Source organism: Stigmatopora nigra, chromosome 20 (genome assembly GCF_051989575.1).
Source record: "Stigmatopora nigra isolate UIUO_SnigA chromosome 20, RoL_Snig_1.1, whole genome shotgun sequence".
NCBI classification, from domain to species: Eukaryota; Metazoa; Chordata; class Actinopteri; order Syngnathiformes; family Syngnathidae; genus Stigmatopora; species Stigmatopora nigra.
In genome coordinates this window covers 9,072,572-9,091,331 of record NC_135527.1, presented here as the reverse complement: position 1 = coordinate 9,091,331, position 18,760 = coordinate 9,072,572, and the positions used below count along the sequence as shown (strand labels likewise).

Sequence of the window (18,760 nt, the reverse complement as noted above, 5' to 3'; positions counted from 1 at the left end):
ACATGAAGAAAATGACCACAAAAACAAAATAAAATAAAGAAATACAATGTTTTGAAAAAGTAGCTGAATCTTCCCGCACTTTTGCTTCGTGACGTCATTAATTAACCACCAGATGACATCAGAATCTCTTTTTTTCCGCCGCTCGAATGTTCACCTCACTTTTATCATCTTATTGAGCCCCAAACGTGAGTAATAACGCTTTTAAAGTTACACGTTTGGAAAAATATGTCGTTGTTTGTGTATATATGTCGAGTTTCTCGAATATGTCTAAGTATGGAAAGCTTTTAAACCGTGTGCTAATTTCGGCGGTCGTTCTTTGATGTCTGCCGCCGTCATGTATTTTGGGTTATAACATTCATAATGCTTTTTTACATTCTATTTATGAATAACAAGGAAATGGAAAATGACCCACTGTTATTACTTTTATAAAACATATGGGTGTTATAAAGGGCACATGAGTTCTAATAGTCTTTTTTTTTTCCTACCCAAAATTCGTAGTCTATGCTAATACTGCTACCTGTGCTAGTCGGTTTGATTGAATGAATACATTGTTTCATGAAATTATTTTTCCTTTCGCACTTAAAACGCGACCTCAAAGTCTCAAAATGAAAAATTATGTATTCTAGTGGTCGCTATTGACATTGCTACATGTCCAAACTATTTTGACCGTGAGGTTAATTCTATTTCTGGTGTTGAATTATCCTTTATATGTCTATTCCGCAGCTTGGTATGGCGCAAAGTTCGCCGCCCGCCAGAGGTGAAGGCTTCTGGGTACGAGAATTCCGTGAACCCCCGCGAACGTTTGGCCGAATGAGGTCACGGCCAAGTGGAGCCCGGCCACGCGCCGACCGTCTGGGGCAAATGTCGCCCGTCAGCTGCCACATTTTGGGGCCGTTTAAGCGCAACGCTCATAGGCTACGATTGGCTGGCAACCTGTCCGGGACGCCAGCTGGGATGCGACTTGGCGTGAATTTGCCATTTCGTTATGTCCACAACTCAAAGTCCTTGGCGTCGCCCCGAAATGTTTTGCCAGTGTTTCGTTCTGAAGGCCGGCTTAAGTCAACATTTGGAGGTTAGTGTTCTTTCTAAATACAGTGCTAGCAGCAAGCTCTTTTCTGCCTTTTTTTTTTAAATGACGCAATGGTAGAGATGTTTGAATTTTTATCTTTTACACAATATCTTTCCACTTATCTGTGAGTACTTTGGCGACCTTTAAGAAGCCAACTCACGTGTGCTCGTGTTATCTTTGCACATTCACGAAATGAGGCTAAAGTGTGCCGGTTTGCAAACAAGGGGTCCTTTTTAGGCCACAAAGGTGGTCCGATAGGCCAGCCTCGCCTATAAAATGGAGGCGGAAGGCCGACCCGCAGCCGCCACTCGCCACTTGCCTGCCAGAAGATGCCACGAGAAAACGCCATCTCCGTGTGGACAATTTCTCTTTGCCTGGCGGTGCTTCTACTGTCCCAGCAGGTGAGTGTCGGCCATAAAATGTTCAAAACTCCCGGTTAACCGAGTCTTCTTCACCCAGGTCTGCTCGGACGGCGAGGTGCCGAGCTCGCATCAAAGAGTAGCTCGCATGAGCCCACTGTGGAGGATCATGAACAGCAAACCTTTTGGGGCTTTTTGCCAAAACAACTACGAATGCTCCACCGGAGTCTGCAGGTAACCATGGCAAAATGCTGAGGGATTTTCCAAAATGACATAGTCACTTTCCCTGCCTGATATTTTTTGATCCATTTCAACATAAAGGAGAAGCCAGATAAGTGCTCAGCAGTGAGGAATCCAGATTTGTTATCACAACCGTGATGTGTGGGTAGCTTTGTTATACCGGTCTGTATACTTGTAGTACAAGTCAATGGAAGTACTATTACTTGTAATGCATGTACACATAGGTTTAATTCAAGTACACATATATTTAATACAGGTAAATGAACGTTTATTACAGGCACATGCCAGTACAAGTGCTTTATAGTATTAGTACACATAAATATAGTAAAAATACACATACTTTGAGTTGAATTATCTCTTCCAGCCTCTCCCAATTGAAATAGAATGACCCTCCATTTGCGTCACCTGTTGTTTTCAATGTCAATTTTCCTTCCTTAACACATTATGTGGCCTGGACTGGCAGTGAATGCGTTAAACTAATGATAATTTTTGAATAGATGTTCACTAGTTGTTGGAGTATTTATTTATTTTCCTGTTTCAGGGCGGGACACTGCGCAACCCACCAGAGGCCGCCCGCTGAGCCCCTGGATGACTAAACGACGGAAGCCAGCGAAGAGTGGATCTTGTGCCGGTGTCATTTCCACACAACTCTGCAATTGGCTCATCACACAACAAGGAAAGAACAGGCAAGATGGTGGCACACTTGGAGGGAATGTAGCACTTTTAATAGACAAAATATCGTTGTACTGTTAGCTGTCGACTGTTATAGATGCATTAAAATACAAACTCAATGAGGAAATGTGGATTTATATTAAGGGGACTCAACATTTTATGACTGACGTTTACGAACATTGCCTGCCATTGATAGACGTCCGATCTAATTGAACTGGGAGGATTGGAAATGTTCAATAAAAATTGAGGTTATTGCAGTACCACGTTTGACCACTAGGCGTCAAAGGTAAACATTTTAAACTAGTTTAAAATTACTGACCATTTAAGATTATTTATTTAAACGACTACACTATGGTAAAGTATATATATTTTATTAAAAAGAAACGATTAGTTGCAATCCTATTCCTACAATTTACTTACGTCATTACCTGTGCCCTGTTTCTGATGCCCTCCAGTGGAACAATAGCGTAATTACAACATTGTGTCTTATTGCAGTTGAAGTGAACGTTAATCACATATATAATTTCAAGCAGCCAACCAAATCCAAACCAAATTATTTGATTCCCCCTAAACACCAACACTGTCAATATTTTGTTGGGACTTTAATGTAAAAGTAAAATCTGAAATGAATCTGAAACGTCAGTGCGAGAGCAGAGGAAGGTCGCCGGAATTGATGATGAGGCTGGAGTCCAAGTTCAAGGTCTCTGCAAAAAAAACACAAAAGATTTACACGTCGTCCGCTCATGACCTTAGAAAATGGTGGCGGACCTTGATCAAAGTTGAGTTTTTTAGACGGGGAGCCTCGCCCCAGTCCCTCCATGTCCACCAGGTCGCTGTTAACGTCAGAGTCGTTGAGAGCGCTCAGGGTGACATCTGGAGACAGTTATTTGATTATTTGTAGAATCATCTTGACGGTCATCCCTCCCGGGATTGAACCTTGCAGCGTACCTGCGGTCTTGCGCTTTTTGGCTGCTTGCTGACTGGCTTGCGTGACCGCTTGCCCGATGACGGCGACGGTCGCGGGCCGGGCGGCGGCGGCGGCAGTTTTCTTAGTTGCGGAGGGCTTATGCGGGACGCTTTTTGATAAGCCATCGTCTTCGTGCTTGCGCTTCACTGGACTCTTGGTGTGCGCGCTGCGGGGGTAATAGTGTACAATGTGTTATTATATTTTATTAAATGTTAACTCGTCTCAGCTACCCATTAGCTATTGGGATACAAATAATGGATGCACCTGGTAGGAGTGACCTCCGCCATAGGGTGAAGCTGCATGGTGAGCTCTCCAAGTCGACTGAAGGCAGCACCGGCTGCAGAGAAGATTTCTCCAACCTGTGTTTGGAAGAGAAACATTGGTGAGCTTAGAGGCGACGTACCGTTGCCATGGCTACCCTAACCACTCTCCATCACTTGACCTGATGTCAAATGTCTCTTTTATTCTTCCTCGATTCACGTTCACTTCAAATAAAATGGGTGCAATGTCAGTGTGAGAACTTACTTTGGTGGAAGCTGAAGTCATGTTTGAGTGGCTTGAACGTTAGCTCCTATGCTAACAAGTATGCTAATAACAATGGCGTAGACGGTTAGGTATGAGTCGATGCTGTTAGCTTCTCTTAGTCTGCTTTTCACTGTTACCAAAATTGCAGGATCCACAAGGAATGCCGCATCGTAGTTCGAATAGCGACGAGATGACTAAACAGCGAAAAAACAAAAGAAAGTGAAGGCAGCTGATGCCTTCAGGTTCTGCTGTAAATTTGATAAATAAAATGACTTCTTAGCTTTGAGGTGCAGTCATCAACTCACATTAAACGTCGGGTCTTATCAATGGCAGATAATGTGGTATAATGAAAAAAAAGTGTTGTTGATTTAACTGTGGTTAGCTTTACTTTAGCGAGATAATAGCAATGAAATGCATTTGAATTGTCGATTGTCCGGTGACCAACTTTACGTGAACGCAACTTGCTAACGTATAATCGTCGAGCTGAATATACTACAAGTCGACTGTCCCGACTACAAAACAAAAGCCTCCCTCGCCAGCTAAAAGCTCCGCCGATTTAATTTTGATAGTCCAAGGAGGACGTTTCGTTATTTCTTTCTCCCTTTTAAAAGAAATTGACACGCGGAGGGAACCAGAGAAGCAAGCGGGGAGGCGCCGAGGCAGGCAGAGTTGAGCAACCGGGCAAGGAAGAGGGAGAACGGGGTGATAGGGCGCCACCACGGAGGCTCACCGGGATGTACAGTAAACACAGGCAGAAAAATGGCCACATATCTTCGGCAGCGTGCGCGTTTTTGCTTTTCTTGGCTGTTTTCTTCTCGCTAGACAGCGCCCCGGGAAGAGCCAGTGGAGCGGGTAAGTCCAACTTGGGGTCAACCAGTTGCGCGTTGTTCGAATCCAGCCCACAAAGGCTCGTAACCCAAAATTTCGGATGATGGAGTAAAAACTTGACGTTAAAAAGATTCGGTTGTTAAACGCGCGTCATGAGTCAGGCGAGTTATTCTTTTTGACATCTTTGACTTGGGTGCTGTATTGCTCGTTTTTGTCCTTAAAAGGCAGACTTTTGGAGACTAAGGGTCCCATTTTGCGAATTTCTCATGGACGAAAATACTTGTTTATCCATTGACATTCATGAGAACAAATGACACGCCCTCCCAGTTCCAGAGATTGGACGTCCCTAGTCGTCAATGGCAGCCACTGAGTTAACTTATTCGTCTCTCTCGTTGAAATGGACAGTCAACTGCAATCCTGCCTTTAACTGAGGACTCCTTGTAGTTGGAATACTCTGGGTCACGTGAACTGGATGATGAGCAGAACAGCAGCACCCATTCATAAAAAAAAAGCTCTTTATTTCAAAAATATATAATACAAATCAGTCTTTAATTGTAAACATACATTTTTATTGTAATTCAAATGACAGAAACAAATATTCCCAGAATGATGTCATCCAAAAATTATGTTAATATTCAACATGATTTTTCAATAAAAAAAAAAATGTTGTCCCCAAAGTAAAACAATGCAATATAATTGAGAATGTTGACTTGTGTATTTTATAAGTCTAGCAGGTGTGCGTGTAGTTGTCACCATTTAGCATCGGGGGAGCATGTTTACGAATGTAGGACAGTTCTCTCCATAGGACGATGATGTGAATTTCAATTTTTGGGGAAGTAGACGAGGGAGTTTTGAAGCCTGCAGCTGCAAAGGGGGTCCAATTTTTGACTCGCAACAAGTGGGAGTTCACTCTTTTCTCCTTTTTTTCAATCCACATGATGAAACCGCCCTAGTTTATTATTTCAGGTCATTTCCAGGCCAATGGGGTCAAATGGACTGAATTTCTTCCTGGAAAACAACAAGTGAAATGAGTGTGTATTTATTTTTCTCCAAAAAATCTCTAATGATTTCCCATAATCAATTTAGCGCCCCGGTATACTTTGCTTTTCTCGACCTTGTGTTTCCCTGACTTGCTATTAAATTGGAAGAGTCTGGCAAGTCTCCTTTTTCCAATTCTTTCCATTTCTTTACTCCGAATGCCACTGACACATTTGCCCTTGCCTGTCGGGAGCCATTCCGGGCCTTCGCTGGCCGCCGCTGACATTTTATGGATTCTTTTACGTGTTATCCGCGAATAATCATGACTTTTGCCGGCGGGGGGATGGGGCCATTTCGTCTGGCTTTCCAGGAAGAAAAAAAAAAACAAGTCCATCAGCAAATTTTGTGGGGCCCCCCCCACACCTCCTTCCTTCTGGGTGAAAAGCACTCATCGCGTCGGCAATCTTTGTTGTTTGGCAATGCAAATGACGTCCCGGGATTCTTTTGTCACGTCTCGAATCAAAGCTTCCCTGGATCGAGAAGCGTCCCATGTGACTCGTACGACTCCAGCGAATGCCCGGACGTTTGTTTTCATCCAATTTGAGGCCAGACTCGTGATTCTTAGCGGCAAAACCACCATTTATGGCTCTGACACAATCATTCACATCCAGCGAGTCATCATGAATACCATGCTTGTATTACTAGGAATTGTTTATTGCCAGCTTACGCTCCAAAATATACTTGAACTAACCCTTTTGTGCATGAATAATGTCTATTTTCCTTTTGCTTGTAAACCAGGTCTTAAACTTGTGGCCCGGGGGCTAGTTGTGGACCACAGTGAAGTGAATTGCGGTCCCCGTTTGGGATTACATTGGAATATTATCATTTTTTTTACTGCTATCGGCGGTAATTTATACTGGACTCATTTCATATTCACATTCATATTTTTTTTTCTTTTCCAAAGGGCTGCAGGGAGGACGCACGGTGACGGCAAGATGGCTTTCTCAAGGCCGAATCAAGAGGGAGGCCAGGGACTCCGTTCAGGTAGGTGAACTCAAGTGATCTGAAAAATATGACTGGCACACTATCAGGGATTTCAAGACGCAGGATATTAAGTTGATGCTTGTAAAACACAAAGCTAGCGCCATTGTTTGCCTCCCCAAAACCGTGCATTTCCACTTTTTGTCAGCCATTGACAGGGCTAGATGTCCCATCCATTGAAAGCAGAAAATGGCAGCTTGCTCATTTTAGTGCCATATTAATACTACTTTTATTTGTTGTTGTTTTTTTCCCTCATTTTCCTTCGCTACAGTATTTTTTTTTAGATCAAATCATAACATGGGTACTGGGAAAAGACCAGACCTTAACTCTTGTCTACATTCTCCAAAATAGATTGTTATTCATGTTAAATGCTTCTTTTTCAAGTTTGGAATTGTCAGCAGCGCCGACCGACTTCAGTCATCTGAAAAGCGTCGGGGGATAAATACATTTCAATATTGTGTATGATGAAGGAGGCCGCGAGCGCCACTCTTCCAACAGAACGCCGCCTCTTTGATCAAGTCCGCTTTAGGACGCCGAGATGTCTGCTGACAATTCGACGGGAGACGCCAGTCTTGGGGACTCGGGGGGGATATTTTTTGGGGAGCGCAAATGGGATCCGACGTGCTTTCAAAGGACCTTTTTTTCGGAGTTTGGAGAGCCGGCCGTGCATTTTTAGCCTCCGCCGCCGTCCCCTTGCAAAAGTAGAACAACGCCGACCACCAAAGCGGCCCTCGTAACACTCGCCGCAGATAATGGCGGCCTTTCCAGTGAACGGATTTAAGATCGAAGCTCTTTATTGCAGTTTGCGCGGCAATTTGGCCTTCCAATCGTCAGTGAATGGGACTCAATTGTTGTCGTCCGGGAGTTCCAAAATAGCTCAGACGATCCGCTGTATAAAAATACCCTTCCAGTCTATTTTAAAAAGCCACTCTGGATTTTTTTGGGATTTTGGAAAAAGCGTTTCTCCGGCGAGACCCTCTCCCCGGTTATCGTTTACGCAAGCCGCCTGTGTAAATTGCAGCGTAATTCTATTAGCCGGGGCAATGTGTACGGGGTAGAGCATGAATTATGGATTAATGAATTCTCTGGATTGCATCTTGTTGTTTCAGCTGTATATCATCAACACTGCACCTGAAAAATGCCACAGATTTATGTTTGGTGTTTCTTCAATTGCCCCCAAAATCATCAGGAAGTGCCCGAAACTAATAGAAAGTGACCCACGGGTAAAAATAGATGACCTGACGGTGCCCCAAATCCACAGAAAGTCAGCCAAAACCAACAAGAAGTCACCAGGAAATGTCCCAAAATCAACAGCAAGAACAGATTCACCCAAATTTGCCACCTATATTCCTTCTTTTCTTCCATACGACTGGTGTTTACATGAGTTAGCTTGTCTTGGAGCCACTCCGCCCCTCGGGAAGCACTGTTGACCTAAATGTGGCTCTCATTAAGAATTATTTTTTTATTTTTTGGTCTTCCCGTGGTGGTGAAAAAAGTTCATTGGCAGTGGGAGCCATTTTTTTCTTAGTTTTAACCAGGGAAAATGTCAAAAAACAATTTTCCAAAGGACCAAAGTGCTGAAAAAAAGAAGAAATGAGACAAATGGTGATTTAAAAAAGAAAAAATCTCTTGATTGCGTCAAGTTCCTGAGCCTTTGATAGCTCCGTTGCATTTTTTACGGCTGGGGAATCGAGCCTGCATCTCTCCGATAACCGTATCGGCCGTCTTTACTTAAAGCCGGATTGCCCAGATCCTTTCTCTGAATTCTTTTACTTCCAAAGAGAGAGAGACTGAGTTCCAAGTGGAAAGATTTTCCCTCCGGGGGAGTTTCCGAGTCAGCTTCTAATCCGTGGAATTGATCCCCGCCCCGCATGACTTTAAGCACCTCCTAATAGCCAAGATGCTAACTCACCTGGGAAGAAGCTAAAGCTGGCGGGCCAATGGAGCCCCGACATTGCACCCAAGTCAGATCAAGTTTTCCCTTTTTTTTTGTATCTTGTGGTTTTGCTTTGTTTCTCTTTACGTCCGTCCGGCATTTGGGGATCCAAATGGCGCGTGAGGGAAATACAAATGGCGAAATACGATGTCGGATATCAATTTCATTCCGTCGGCGAAGGTGGTGGTGGTGCTGGTGGCAGCTATTTTACTTTTAAAGTAGACTCCCAGTTGAAGGACAGAATATATTTGCCCTAATCTAATATTTGTCTTCCCCGATGGTCTGGAATGATGAATAATCCACCATGTTGTGTGTTTTTTTTTCTCTCTCGAGTCCACGTTGAGCCTGTAGATCAAGGTTGTCAGACTTTAACGTCAATTCAATTTCTTGTGGGCCGGATCATTTTACATAGAATATTCAGTTTTATACAGATCTAAAACAATGTTTATTTTAGCTTTTTTAAAATATATTTTTTAGCTCTCACTAAATGATTTTTAAACTAAAAACACAGAAAAAATGACAAATATAGATTTAAAAGGGAGAAAATCAGGAAATGTAATATACATCTATACTCTTCATTTGAATTTGATCCTAAAACTGAAATTTGGCACATTGAATTTTTTCGGACCACACAAAATGATCCGGCGGGCCAGCTGTGGCCCCCGTGCCGCCACTTTGACACCCGTGTTTTAACTCTAAACAATTTCTATTTACAGCAAGCAGGCTTTCCGGGAGAGTTGACTTGATAATCTCCAAATGTCTCTTCTTAATCCAACAGGATGAACGTCCAATTAGAGGGGAAATTGTGCTCTCCTCCAGTGACCTCCTACTGGTGCTACAAGTGGAGCATAACCAGTGAGTATTTCTTCCCCAGTCCTTACAAAATCCACGCTTTTCTTGCTTTTCTTCGCTTTCTGTCATCTATTGGAGTATCTGTCGCGTGGCAGCGTTTCGACATGAGAGTTCAACGCCAAGAGTCGGACTTTTTTGAGGTAGTTGCTTGGAAACACATTGACGTTCCAGCGGCAAGACGAGAGACAAAGCCGGACGCTTTTTCAGAAGGTCACATGTAAAAGTAAAGCTAAGACACAAAAAAATATATATACAAATTCACCCATTGGCCATCGTAGGCTTAAGTACATGCGTGTATATATCTCAGCAACAATGAACTTACTTATGACCTATCTATTTATGTCTCTAATGTCTTTTGCTGTGTCTGTATTCTCAGCCTCTTGCTACTGTGACATGAATCCATTTCTCCAATCCAATACTGAGCAAATTCTCCTTTTATTTGAATTTTAAAACAGTGAAAATTGGTAAGTTTGCATATGTGGTATTTGTGTAAGCCCAATGACACCAGAGTGTGGAATAAAGGCGTGGCCAAATCCCGCCAGAATGGGGATACTTTTATGGAGAGGCATCCGTCTGTTTTAGTGGGCCACTTTTCTTCATCGATTTCTTTTTCCAACCCCTGGAAGGAAATGGATTGTTTCAACTCGCCGTCGGCCCGTCTCCGTCTCTCTCTCTATTCGCTTTGTGATTTCAAATCAAATACTACGTCCTTTCTTTTTATCGAAACCTGGCCGACACGTTCACATTTTTTTTCTTTGGGCCTGGCCTCCGCTTGCACAAGTCGGGGTGAAGTGACTCGACAGGAAGTGTAGAGGAAGTTGTGCGCCGCACATGAAGACATTCTGCTTTCCTGCCAACTGCCAGGAGGGAGGGGCTTAACTGGTGGACTGCTAGAGAAACTACACATACAAATACACATACATATACACACTGGTACATGTATCTATCCGTCTCAGTCTTGGTCACACACAAGCAGTTATGGTGCATGATTTTTGTGTGCTATTGACTTTGCAGCCATCTTGTGCGTTTCATTGTGCACGCCACGTAATTGCGGGCCGTCAAGCATCCGCAGATGCCACGTCTGTTTTTCCAGATGTCTCCCAGCAAAAGTGGGGAATACCACATGCACCCGAACGAGCGAGATATTCAATTACATTTTTCTTAGAGGACCTCTGAGGAAAAAAAATACAAAACATAACCAAAATATACTTTTTTTCTGTTGTTATCTCACTGTTGTTTGGGTTGGTGAATGGAATTGTTGATGTATTTCATATTTCGGAATGTGACGGATGATGAGTTTCAATCCCGGTGGGCTGCAAAACAACACAAAAAGCAACACGTTTTTTTAACTTGACAATAATCCATTTTTTTTTATTCCAGTGGGCTCTTGTCTCCGGATTTCACCGAGACTTACTACACAGAAGACGGACGACCGGTGACGGCGACCCGTCGGAATCACACCGTGAGTCAAACAAACAAACAAAAACAAAAAATTTGGACAATGTCAGCGGGCCGGATTCAAAGGCTTCTCGGACCAGATGTGGCCCGCGGGCCGCAGTTTGGCCACACCTGATTTAAAACCAGTCAATGATTTTTAGTCTAACCTAACCCAAAATGTGTCAAAATCCCCAAACTAGTCAATCCTATACTCGACTAAATACAGATATCTTCCGACTTTTGTAAATGTTCACTTAAGAAAAGTGGGTCAAACTCCAATTTAAATTTAAAGAGTGAACTCTGTCAATTTTTTTTTCCAGCCTATAAAAATCCATCTCCATTGGGAAGCCGCACCTCCACCACAGACTAATTGCTGGATGCGGTGTATCCCGGGCGAGGGGTGGCGGCTCTCCTGGCTGACAATTAATTTGTATGTCGGCTATAACCGAGCTGGAATGAAAGAGCTCATTTCACACTCTGATGAACTGACAATTTGGGACGGTTTCAAGAAAAAAAGAAAAAAAAGATCCAACCTGCTCGCATCATTTCAAACCTGGTGGCGATAACGTCTCCTTTCAACCTCAGCAGCGACTAATAACGCCAACACGGACGGCACCAACTGCCATTCTTTTATGTTTAAACAAAGACAGCCAGCAGCTGTTTGCTTTGAACGTGCACTAATGGAAAAAAAAATGTTAACGTCCTTCCCGCCCGCCTGACAAATGGATTAGACTCTGGTTTAAAAATATTTTTTTCTATTTCTTTCTTTCTTTTCTCCTCCTCTTCAGGATCACTGTTTCTATCACGGCAATGTAAGAGGACATCCGGACTCTTGGGTGGCCCTGAGTACGTGTTCAGGTGTCAGGTAGAGACAAACGGACATTTGTTGTACCGTTCTTTGACCTTTGTTAATATTTCAAAAGGGCCAAGCTGATATGATTCACATCTTGGCAGTTTATGCATGCAAATGGCCTGCTGCCTGGACTTGACCAAAAAAAAAAAAAAGCTCCAAAAATGTTTAATATGTGATAACAAGAGTGCATTAGTTGTAATAATATAGAAAATATTCAAATGGGGGGTGCAAACAGTACACAATTTCATATTAAAGCTTTATACCAGCTGTACATGAACACTATTGATTTATAGGAAAGAATATGTCAATCAATCAATATACATATTTATACATATACACATATATACATTTATATATATATATATACATATATACAAATATATATATAATATCAATCAATACATTGCCTAATTGTAGTATAGGGAGACAGCAATCTATGAAAGCTAACACTTGAATAAATAGCATGAAAATAATTGATTGATTGTTTTATTGGCACAGGGGCCTCATTTCTTTGAATTTCAACAAGACCTACTACCTGGAGCCAATGAAGAACCAGGCTCCTCAGCGCCATACCTTGCTGCCCGCCGACCAACTAGAAATGAAAGGCGGAGACTGCGGACATGGCGGCGACGGCGGCGTGCTTCCCGAGCGGATCTCCCACCTCCTGAGGCCGCCTCATTCCAGGGTGAGCAATGTCAATGTTTTCTTTGTGTCTTGACACGGGATGAGTCCGTGCCATTAATCCCGACTGCTTTGTGTGCTTTTCTCATTTATTTGCCCATATTTGGATCATCAATCACGTTAAAAGGTTCACATCATTGGCTCCGGGCCTCTCGGCGCTCTGCTGGGGTTCCATTTATTTCTCTCTCTCTGGCATTAACCGGACCGTGGCGAAGAAAAAAAAGAAAAAAATAGGAGTCCAGAGGCAAATAACGCCATGCATTTTTAATTCAAAAGCTGACTGTCATTGCGTCCTTTTCATTTCAGGTGAAAAGGAACACGTGGGGAACCACCAAGTACATGGAGCTCTATGTTGTGGCCGACAACACGCTGGTAAGTCCACAACCATAAAGTACTAGTATAATATAGGATGAAGGAAAAAGTAGAAATGACAAACTCTGAATGAAAAATGTGCAATTTATCATCTGGAAAAAGCATCCCAGCTTAAAGTGGCGAAAAGATGAGCTGCGTTGATTTTTTGGACTTGATCAAGTTGAAAATGAACCAGGCAATATATGTCTTCATAAATGTCACTTTAAGATCTCCGCTTGTTTCATTAATGCCTTTCCTCGTCAAGTGCGGTGGGAGCCTGGCATAATTTGTCAAATTACCGTGATGGACAACGGCGGAGGCGGCCAAACGGAACTCGTCGCAACGCTTTTACCTCACTGTCTGTCGCCGCTCTTTTTCTCCCCCGCAGTTTAAACGGCAAAACAGAGACTACCACAAGATCAAGACCAGGATCATGGAAATTGCTAATTACGTGGACAAGGTAAGATGGGTTAAGGTCTGCCGGTGACGGACACAATGACGTGGACGTTTGGCTCTCTTTCAGTTCTACAGGGCTCTGAACATCCGCGTGCCCCTGATTGGTCTGGAGGTCTGGACCGAGCGGGACCAGTGCATGGTGTCTGAGGAGCCCAACGCCACCCTGTGGTCATTCCTCCAGTGGAGACAGAAGCTAAAGTCCCGCAAAAAGCATGACAACGCGCAACTGCTCACGTGAGGATTCTTCCAGATATAAGCCAAAAACTGTCCTTATTTGGCCTATTTGCCCATACTTTGTGACCTAGCTGTAGTACATGCAGTACACGTTTTGTGCAGTCTGGATCAATGTGCAGCCACTGTGATGTCTCTAAATTAGAAAGGGAAGTGGTGGATATGGAGGGTTGTTTACGTGCGTGCCTCTCCTTCCAACAGCGGAGTCATCTTCAAGGGGACGACCATCGGCATGGCGCCGCTGGAGGGCATGTGCAGTCTGGAGAACTCTGGAGGAATCAATGTGGTGCGTACGTCCTCCGCTGGGACAAGGGATACAAGGATCAATAGTTAGCCGGGCTCAGCCACTCTGTCGTCTCCCCAGGATCACTCGGAGTTGCCCATCGGCGCCGCCGCCACCATGGCCCACGAAATCGGACACAACTTTGGGATGAGCCACGACCACGACGGCTGCTGTGTGGAGGCCACCGCCGACCAGGGGGGCTGCGTCATGGCGGCCGCCACCGGGTGAGGCGAGCCGTGACGAAACCGGGGATGACTCGGAGGGGGCTAAAATGGCGGACCTTTGTTGTTTTGTTTTGTTTTTGGCAGGCATCCTTTCCCCAAGGTGTTCAGTCAGTGCAGCAAGCGCGATCTGGACGGCTACTTCCAGAAGGGGGGCGGGATGTGTCTCTACAACATGCCCGACATGAAGGACCTGGTCGGGGGCAAAAGGTGCGGGAACGGCTTCGTGGAGGACGGCGAGGAGTGCGACTGCGGCGACCCAGATGTGAGTAACATGTGGCAAAATGCACTCATACTAATGACTTTTCACGAATCCATTTGAGTGACAATTTTGTCACTTTCTGTCAACATTTCTGGCTCATTTTGGAAATCCAAAGCTATTGGAACCGGAACCAGGTCATGATAACTTAGTCATTTGGCAAATTTCCCATATGGTTTAGTCCATTTAGTTGACATTTCACGCTAATCCGTCCGGGCCCTCCTCCGTCACCCCCCTTCCGATACAATAGTTGGCCCCTTGTTTGGCGCAATGATAATTCAATCATTGGCGAGTGACGGCGTGGCAAACAAGCGCTCGCCGTCGTGGCTTCTAATCCCCTCTCGGTTCCGTCACGCCGGGCTAATTTGCGGCCCCCTCCCCGTTTGAATCGGAGCCTCCACGGAGGGCGCCATGGCAACAGGCGATGCCGTGTGTGTGCGCCGTGCCACACCAGAGCAGCGGCGTGTCGCACCCCTGCGTTTTTATTTTTATACACGGCGCCCACCCCTGGCTGCAGCAACATTTTTGTGAAGTTTTGACTCGTCTGTCAGCCTCCTTTAATCCTCCCGCCGCGGAACAGACACGGTAAAGTGTCTGCCGCTTTGCCATTGCCGTCACGTCGGGGGCGGGGCTGGTCCCACTGAGAGACACCAAACAAATTGGCCATTTCCTCAATGAACAGGCTGTAATTGTTGATTCGCCACTTGTTTATCTCCAGGAATGCGCTAACGACTGTTGCAATGCCAATAATTGCACCCTGAAGGAAGCGGCTCAGTGCGCCCACGGAGTTTGCTGCCAAGGTTGTAAGGTAATGTGCAAATTAGGCGCCCAACAAGCATTCCAAAGACAATATTTCAGTTGAAACAATATTACAGTTGAAACAAGCGGGTACCATGTGCCGGGGCCCGGCCGGATCCTGCGACCTGCCCGAGTACTGCACGGGGGCCTCGCCGTACTGCCCCGCCAACGTCTACCTCCTGGACGGCTCGGCCTGTCAATTGGGGCGGGCCTACTGCTACAACGGCATGTGTCTGACGCACCAACAGCAGTGCTTGCAGCTCTGGGGCTCCGGTAAGGAAAATGATGATGTGAAGGAATATATTGCGGCGGATTCGAACCCATTGGCGTGCTCCTTTCCAGGTGCCCGGCCGGCGCACGACGCCTGTTTCCAAGACGTCAACGCGGCGGGGAACGCTTTCGGAAACTGCGGGAAAGATGAGCGCGGTAACTACGTCAAGTGCGCCCAAAGGTGATTGTTAACAACAGTACACGTCCAATGGGCGAGAACTGAGAGGAGGAATGGCGGTGAAATAGGTGTTATTTATACCTATTATTTATGCCACCATCTGTGTTTTTGGGGGGGGAACTGTCACCGTTTTCATGGCACGCCGCCTCAGCTAATTAACGGATCCAAATGAGCAATTTGGTTATGTTAATGAAGCCGAGGATTAAGGAAGTGGATTGCGGCGCCGCCCGGAACAATGACGACGCTGCCCCCGCAGGAATCATGGCGCATTGTTCTGATTAGCGGATATGGAAAGGCGCTGGAATCGGACTAATCTCTGCATTAGTCACCGCCATCACTACCTTGTTTTCGCCCCGCCGCCGCCGTGGTGGTGGTGGTCGTCTCTGCCGTTTTCAATTTGCATGCTAATGAGGCGGAACTTCCAAAGAGCTTAAGAGTAAACGTGAGTGACGCCAACGCCGCTTTTGTTTCCCAGCGACGCCAAATGCGGCAAGATCCAGTGCCACAGCGCCGCCAAGAAGCCCAAAGGCACCAACGCCGTGTCCATCGACACCACCATCAGGACCGGAGGCGTGGAGGTCAAGTGTCGCGGCACGTACGTCTACAGCACCCAGGACGGCCAGGGCGACCTGCCCGACCCCGGCTTGGTCATGACGGGGACAAAGTGCGGCGAGGGCAAGGTTAGGCCATCTTCCAGCTCACGTTTTAGTTCAAATAAAGATCATATTTACACACAATGTTCCCTCCAAACGTGAAAGTCAACCAATGTCTTTCTCTCTTAGGTGTGTCATGACCGCCGATGTCAAAATGCATCTTTCACCGAGCTGGACGCTTGCATCTCCCGCTGTCACGACAACGGGGTGAGTCCATCCCGCCGTCCCATGGCGCGCTAAAACGGCAGGAGCAATCTAAACAATGGCTGAAATACGAGGACGCCCGAAGTGAGGATTTATCGGAGCGCCAGAAACCAGCCCGAGGCAGATAAAGGCCACATGATGCAAGATTCATTAGTCCGTCAAGCTCTTGGCGGCTCAGGTGCTTTCGGACTGATAATGAAAGCAGCCGCTAGCCGCCGGCCCCAAAATGTCCGAAAGGTTTTCTTTGTTGTGGATTGGGCCAAAATGACACTCGATTGAATCATTCTCTTTTGGTAAAAATGTCAAGATGGATTGATTTCTTTGTATTTGTTGTTTTCACTCATATTCCACTTTCCATAGCAAATAGCGTTCGAGGACACCAATGTTTTATTTCTTCCAAAATTGACTTTGCTGGAAATGTGTCAACCCCAAAGGTTTGCAACAGCAACGGCAACTGCCACTGTCACAGAGGTTGGGCGCCCCCTTTCTGCGACAAGCCGGGACTGGGCGGTAGCGTCGACAGCGGGCCCGTGCAGTACGACAGTGAGTACTTTTTGCCTATCTCTAGTATAAGTTCAGTGCTATGTGTTGAAATGCCGTGTTTCCTTAGGTCAAGTGGGCTTGGTGGTGGGCCTTTTGTTCACCTTCCTGGTGGTCCTGCCCACCGTGCTGCTCCTCTTCTACTGCCACCGGATCAAAACGTCCTACTTCCACCAGTGGCTGGCGCGACGAGAGAAGAACAAGAGCGTCAAGTAGCGTAGCCACCGTTTCCTGGTCCGCTTCCGTGCCGCTTCTGGTGCTAACTAGCGCTCGCCCCAAACGTTGCGCTCAGGACGGAGAAAGCCAAGAAAAATGGACACCTGAATCCGCCCTTTCACCTCAAAGTGGTGGGACCCACGGGAAGAAAAGCCAGCGGCCACAAGGGGGTACGTCAAAGTAAGTGACTTCAACAATGTGACTTAAAACCAACATGGTGTCTTTTTTCATCCTTCCTCCAGTTTTCTGCCACCAGTAAAGAAGTGCTCCCTCTCCGACCGGACCCGAGCCAGCCGCTCAACATGGTGCGGCCCCTGCCCTCGGCCCCCAAGAAGGCCCGGCCTCCGGTTCCGGCAGCCCCCCGTAAATCCTTGCTCCAAGCGAGCCCGCCCAAGAGGCCGCTGCCCGTCAACCCCACGCGATCTCCGCTGGTGAGGCGCCCCAATCGGTCACCCGTGAAGCCACGGCCATCGATACCTTGAGCCTTTTTTCTTTTCCAGCCCAGGCCGTCATCCTCCTCGCCCCCCCGGAGGCCCCTACCCCTCAGTCCCTCCAGAACGGGCTCTCCGGTGCGGGTGCTCACCGCCAAACCGTCGCCGGGCCTGCTGGTCACGATGACCCCGACGGGAGGACTCAGACCAACGGATAGAGTTATAGGAGGCCATCCTTTCAGAGCACTCAGGTAGGTGATCTGTGTTTTTTTTTTCATGTACCAAAAGTGGCAAAAGTATCTCATGATTTATCGACATTAACATTTTGACACGACTTCCATCTAGTGGTCATCAAAGGGATTACAATGACTTGTTTCTTTATTTTCTATTCCAGACCGGTCCCAGGTTCCAAAGCAGCTCGGTCGTGAATATGGCTTTTCCTTCCTCCCTTCCTCCCATCCTTTTTGCACTAAAGTCAAACTCGGAGGGGGCGACTCTGGGACAAAACCCAGGCGACGAGCAGGACATTTTCCGCCACATTTGTGGCGGTTTTGCCGAAGTCCTCGGCGATGGAGCGTCAGCACATTTTTGCCAAAATAGGTTTGATTTTAAAGTCATTTTTATGATGTAGGAAAAGTGTCGCCGTGTTTACAATTTGTGTTCTGTGCCAAAGAGAATTCCCTTCACGTTCGCACCGCAACCTTAAAGCCTTGATGATTTTTTTTTTTTTGTATTTGCTAGCCTAGACGACCATCGCCCTGGGCGCCATCACAATGGCCAATATTGGAATAATTTATAATATCAGAATGTATGCGGTACCCTCGTTTTACAGTTGCAATTGGGGCTACAAACCAATGTTTCGGAATGAAAACTAAGATTTAGTTTTTTTTTTCAATATTGTTTACATGTTGATACAGTACTTGATGGTACAACCACTCCCTCGTCGTCCCTGTGCATTATGAATGTTTTTTGCTTTGTGTCACCACTTTTTGGAATGTTACTTAAAATATTTTTTACAAACTGTCATCCTTTTGTGCTGCTTTTAGTTAACTTGGAGAAATACAACATTCTCTTTCATTGACGACTCTTATTAATTTGAAATCACTTCAAATACGAGTATAAAGTGTTCACTCATCTTCAATGCCAATCATACATCCGTTGTTACACATCCAGTCCACAGGAGGGCACTGTGATCCCAACGGTTGTTTGCAAAGCACTTATTATTGAGAGA

The 18,760-nt window shown here is 45.7% G+C and overlaps 3 protein-coding genes across 4 annotated transcripts; 2 read left to right on the top strand and 1 right to left on the bottom strand.

The window, feature by feature from the left end:
- The first annotated feature begins 88 nt into the window (after positions 1 to 88).
- Positions 89 to 3,818, top strand: LOC144213238 (liver-expressed antimicrobial peptide 2-like). Of its 2 annotated transcripts, none has more exons than XM_077741578.1 (5): positions 89 to 185; positions 724 to 1,072; positions 1,307 to 1,470; positions 1,529 to 1,662; positions 2,210 to 3,818. In XM_077741578.1, the coding sequence occupies exons 3-5, from the start codon at positions 1,399 to 1,401 to the stop codon at positions 2,262 to 2,264; spliced, it is 261 nt and encodes an 86-aa protein (XP_077597704.1). In that variant the 5' UTR covers positions 89 to 185; positions 724 to 1,072; positions 1,307 to 1,398; the 3' UTR covers positions 2,265 to 3,818. The 2 variants fall into 2 exon arrangements, with proteins under 2 accessions (XP_077597704.1, XP_077597703.1); XM_077741577.1 differs by having other exon boundaries at positions 1,294 to 1,470.
- On the bottom strand, positions 2,372 to 4,095 carry LOC144213235 (BPTF-associated chromatin complex component 1-like). Its single transcript, XM_077741574.1, has 5 exons — positions 3,833 to 4,095; positions 3,572 to 3,666; positions 3,289 to 3,473; positions 3,109 to 3,213; positions 2,372 to 3,044 (listed from the first exon to the last, which is right to left on the bottom strand). Exons 1-5 carry the CDS (start codon positions 3,851 to 3,853, stop codon positions 2,980 to 2,982), a joined length of 471 nt encoding a protein of 156 aa, XP_077597700.1. The 5' UTR covers positions 3,854 to 4,095; the 3' UTR covers positions 2,372 to 2,979.
- Positions 3,982 to 18,606, top strand: adam19a (ADAM metallopeptidase domain 19a). The gene is made up of 23 exons (XM_077741571.1): positions 3,982 to 4,684; positions 6,603 to 6,682; positions 9,394 to 9,470; positions 10,848 to 10,929; positions 11,693 to 11,769; positions 12,256 to 12,442; positions 12,745 to 12,810; positions 13,178 to 13,249; positions 13,313 to 13,479; positions 13,678 to 13,762; positions 13,841 to 13,983; positions 14,068 to 14,245; positions 14,958 to 15,047; positions 15,115 to 15,310; positions 15,380 to 15,488; positions 15,961 to 16,165; positions 16,268 to 16,345; positions 16,777 to 16,885; positions 16,953 to 17,094; positions 17,175 to 17,268; positions 17,341 to 17,529; positions 17,599 to 17,780; positions 17,924 to 18,606. The coding sequence occupies exons 1-23, from the start codon at positions 4,567 to 4,569 to the stop codon at positions 17,955 to 17,957; spliced, it is 2,760 nt and encodes a 919-aa protein (XP_077597697.1). The 5' UTR covers positions 3,982 to 4,566; the 3' UTR covers positions 17,958 to 18,606.
- The last annotated feature ends 154 nt before the right edge of the window (positions 18,607 to 18,760 follow it).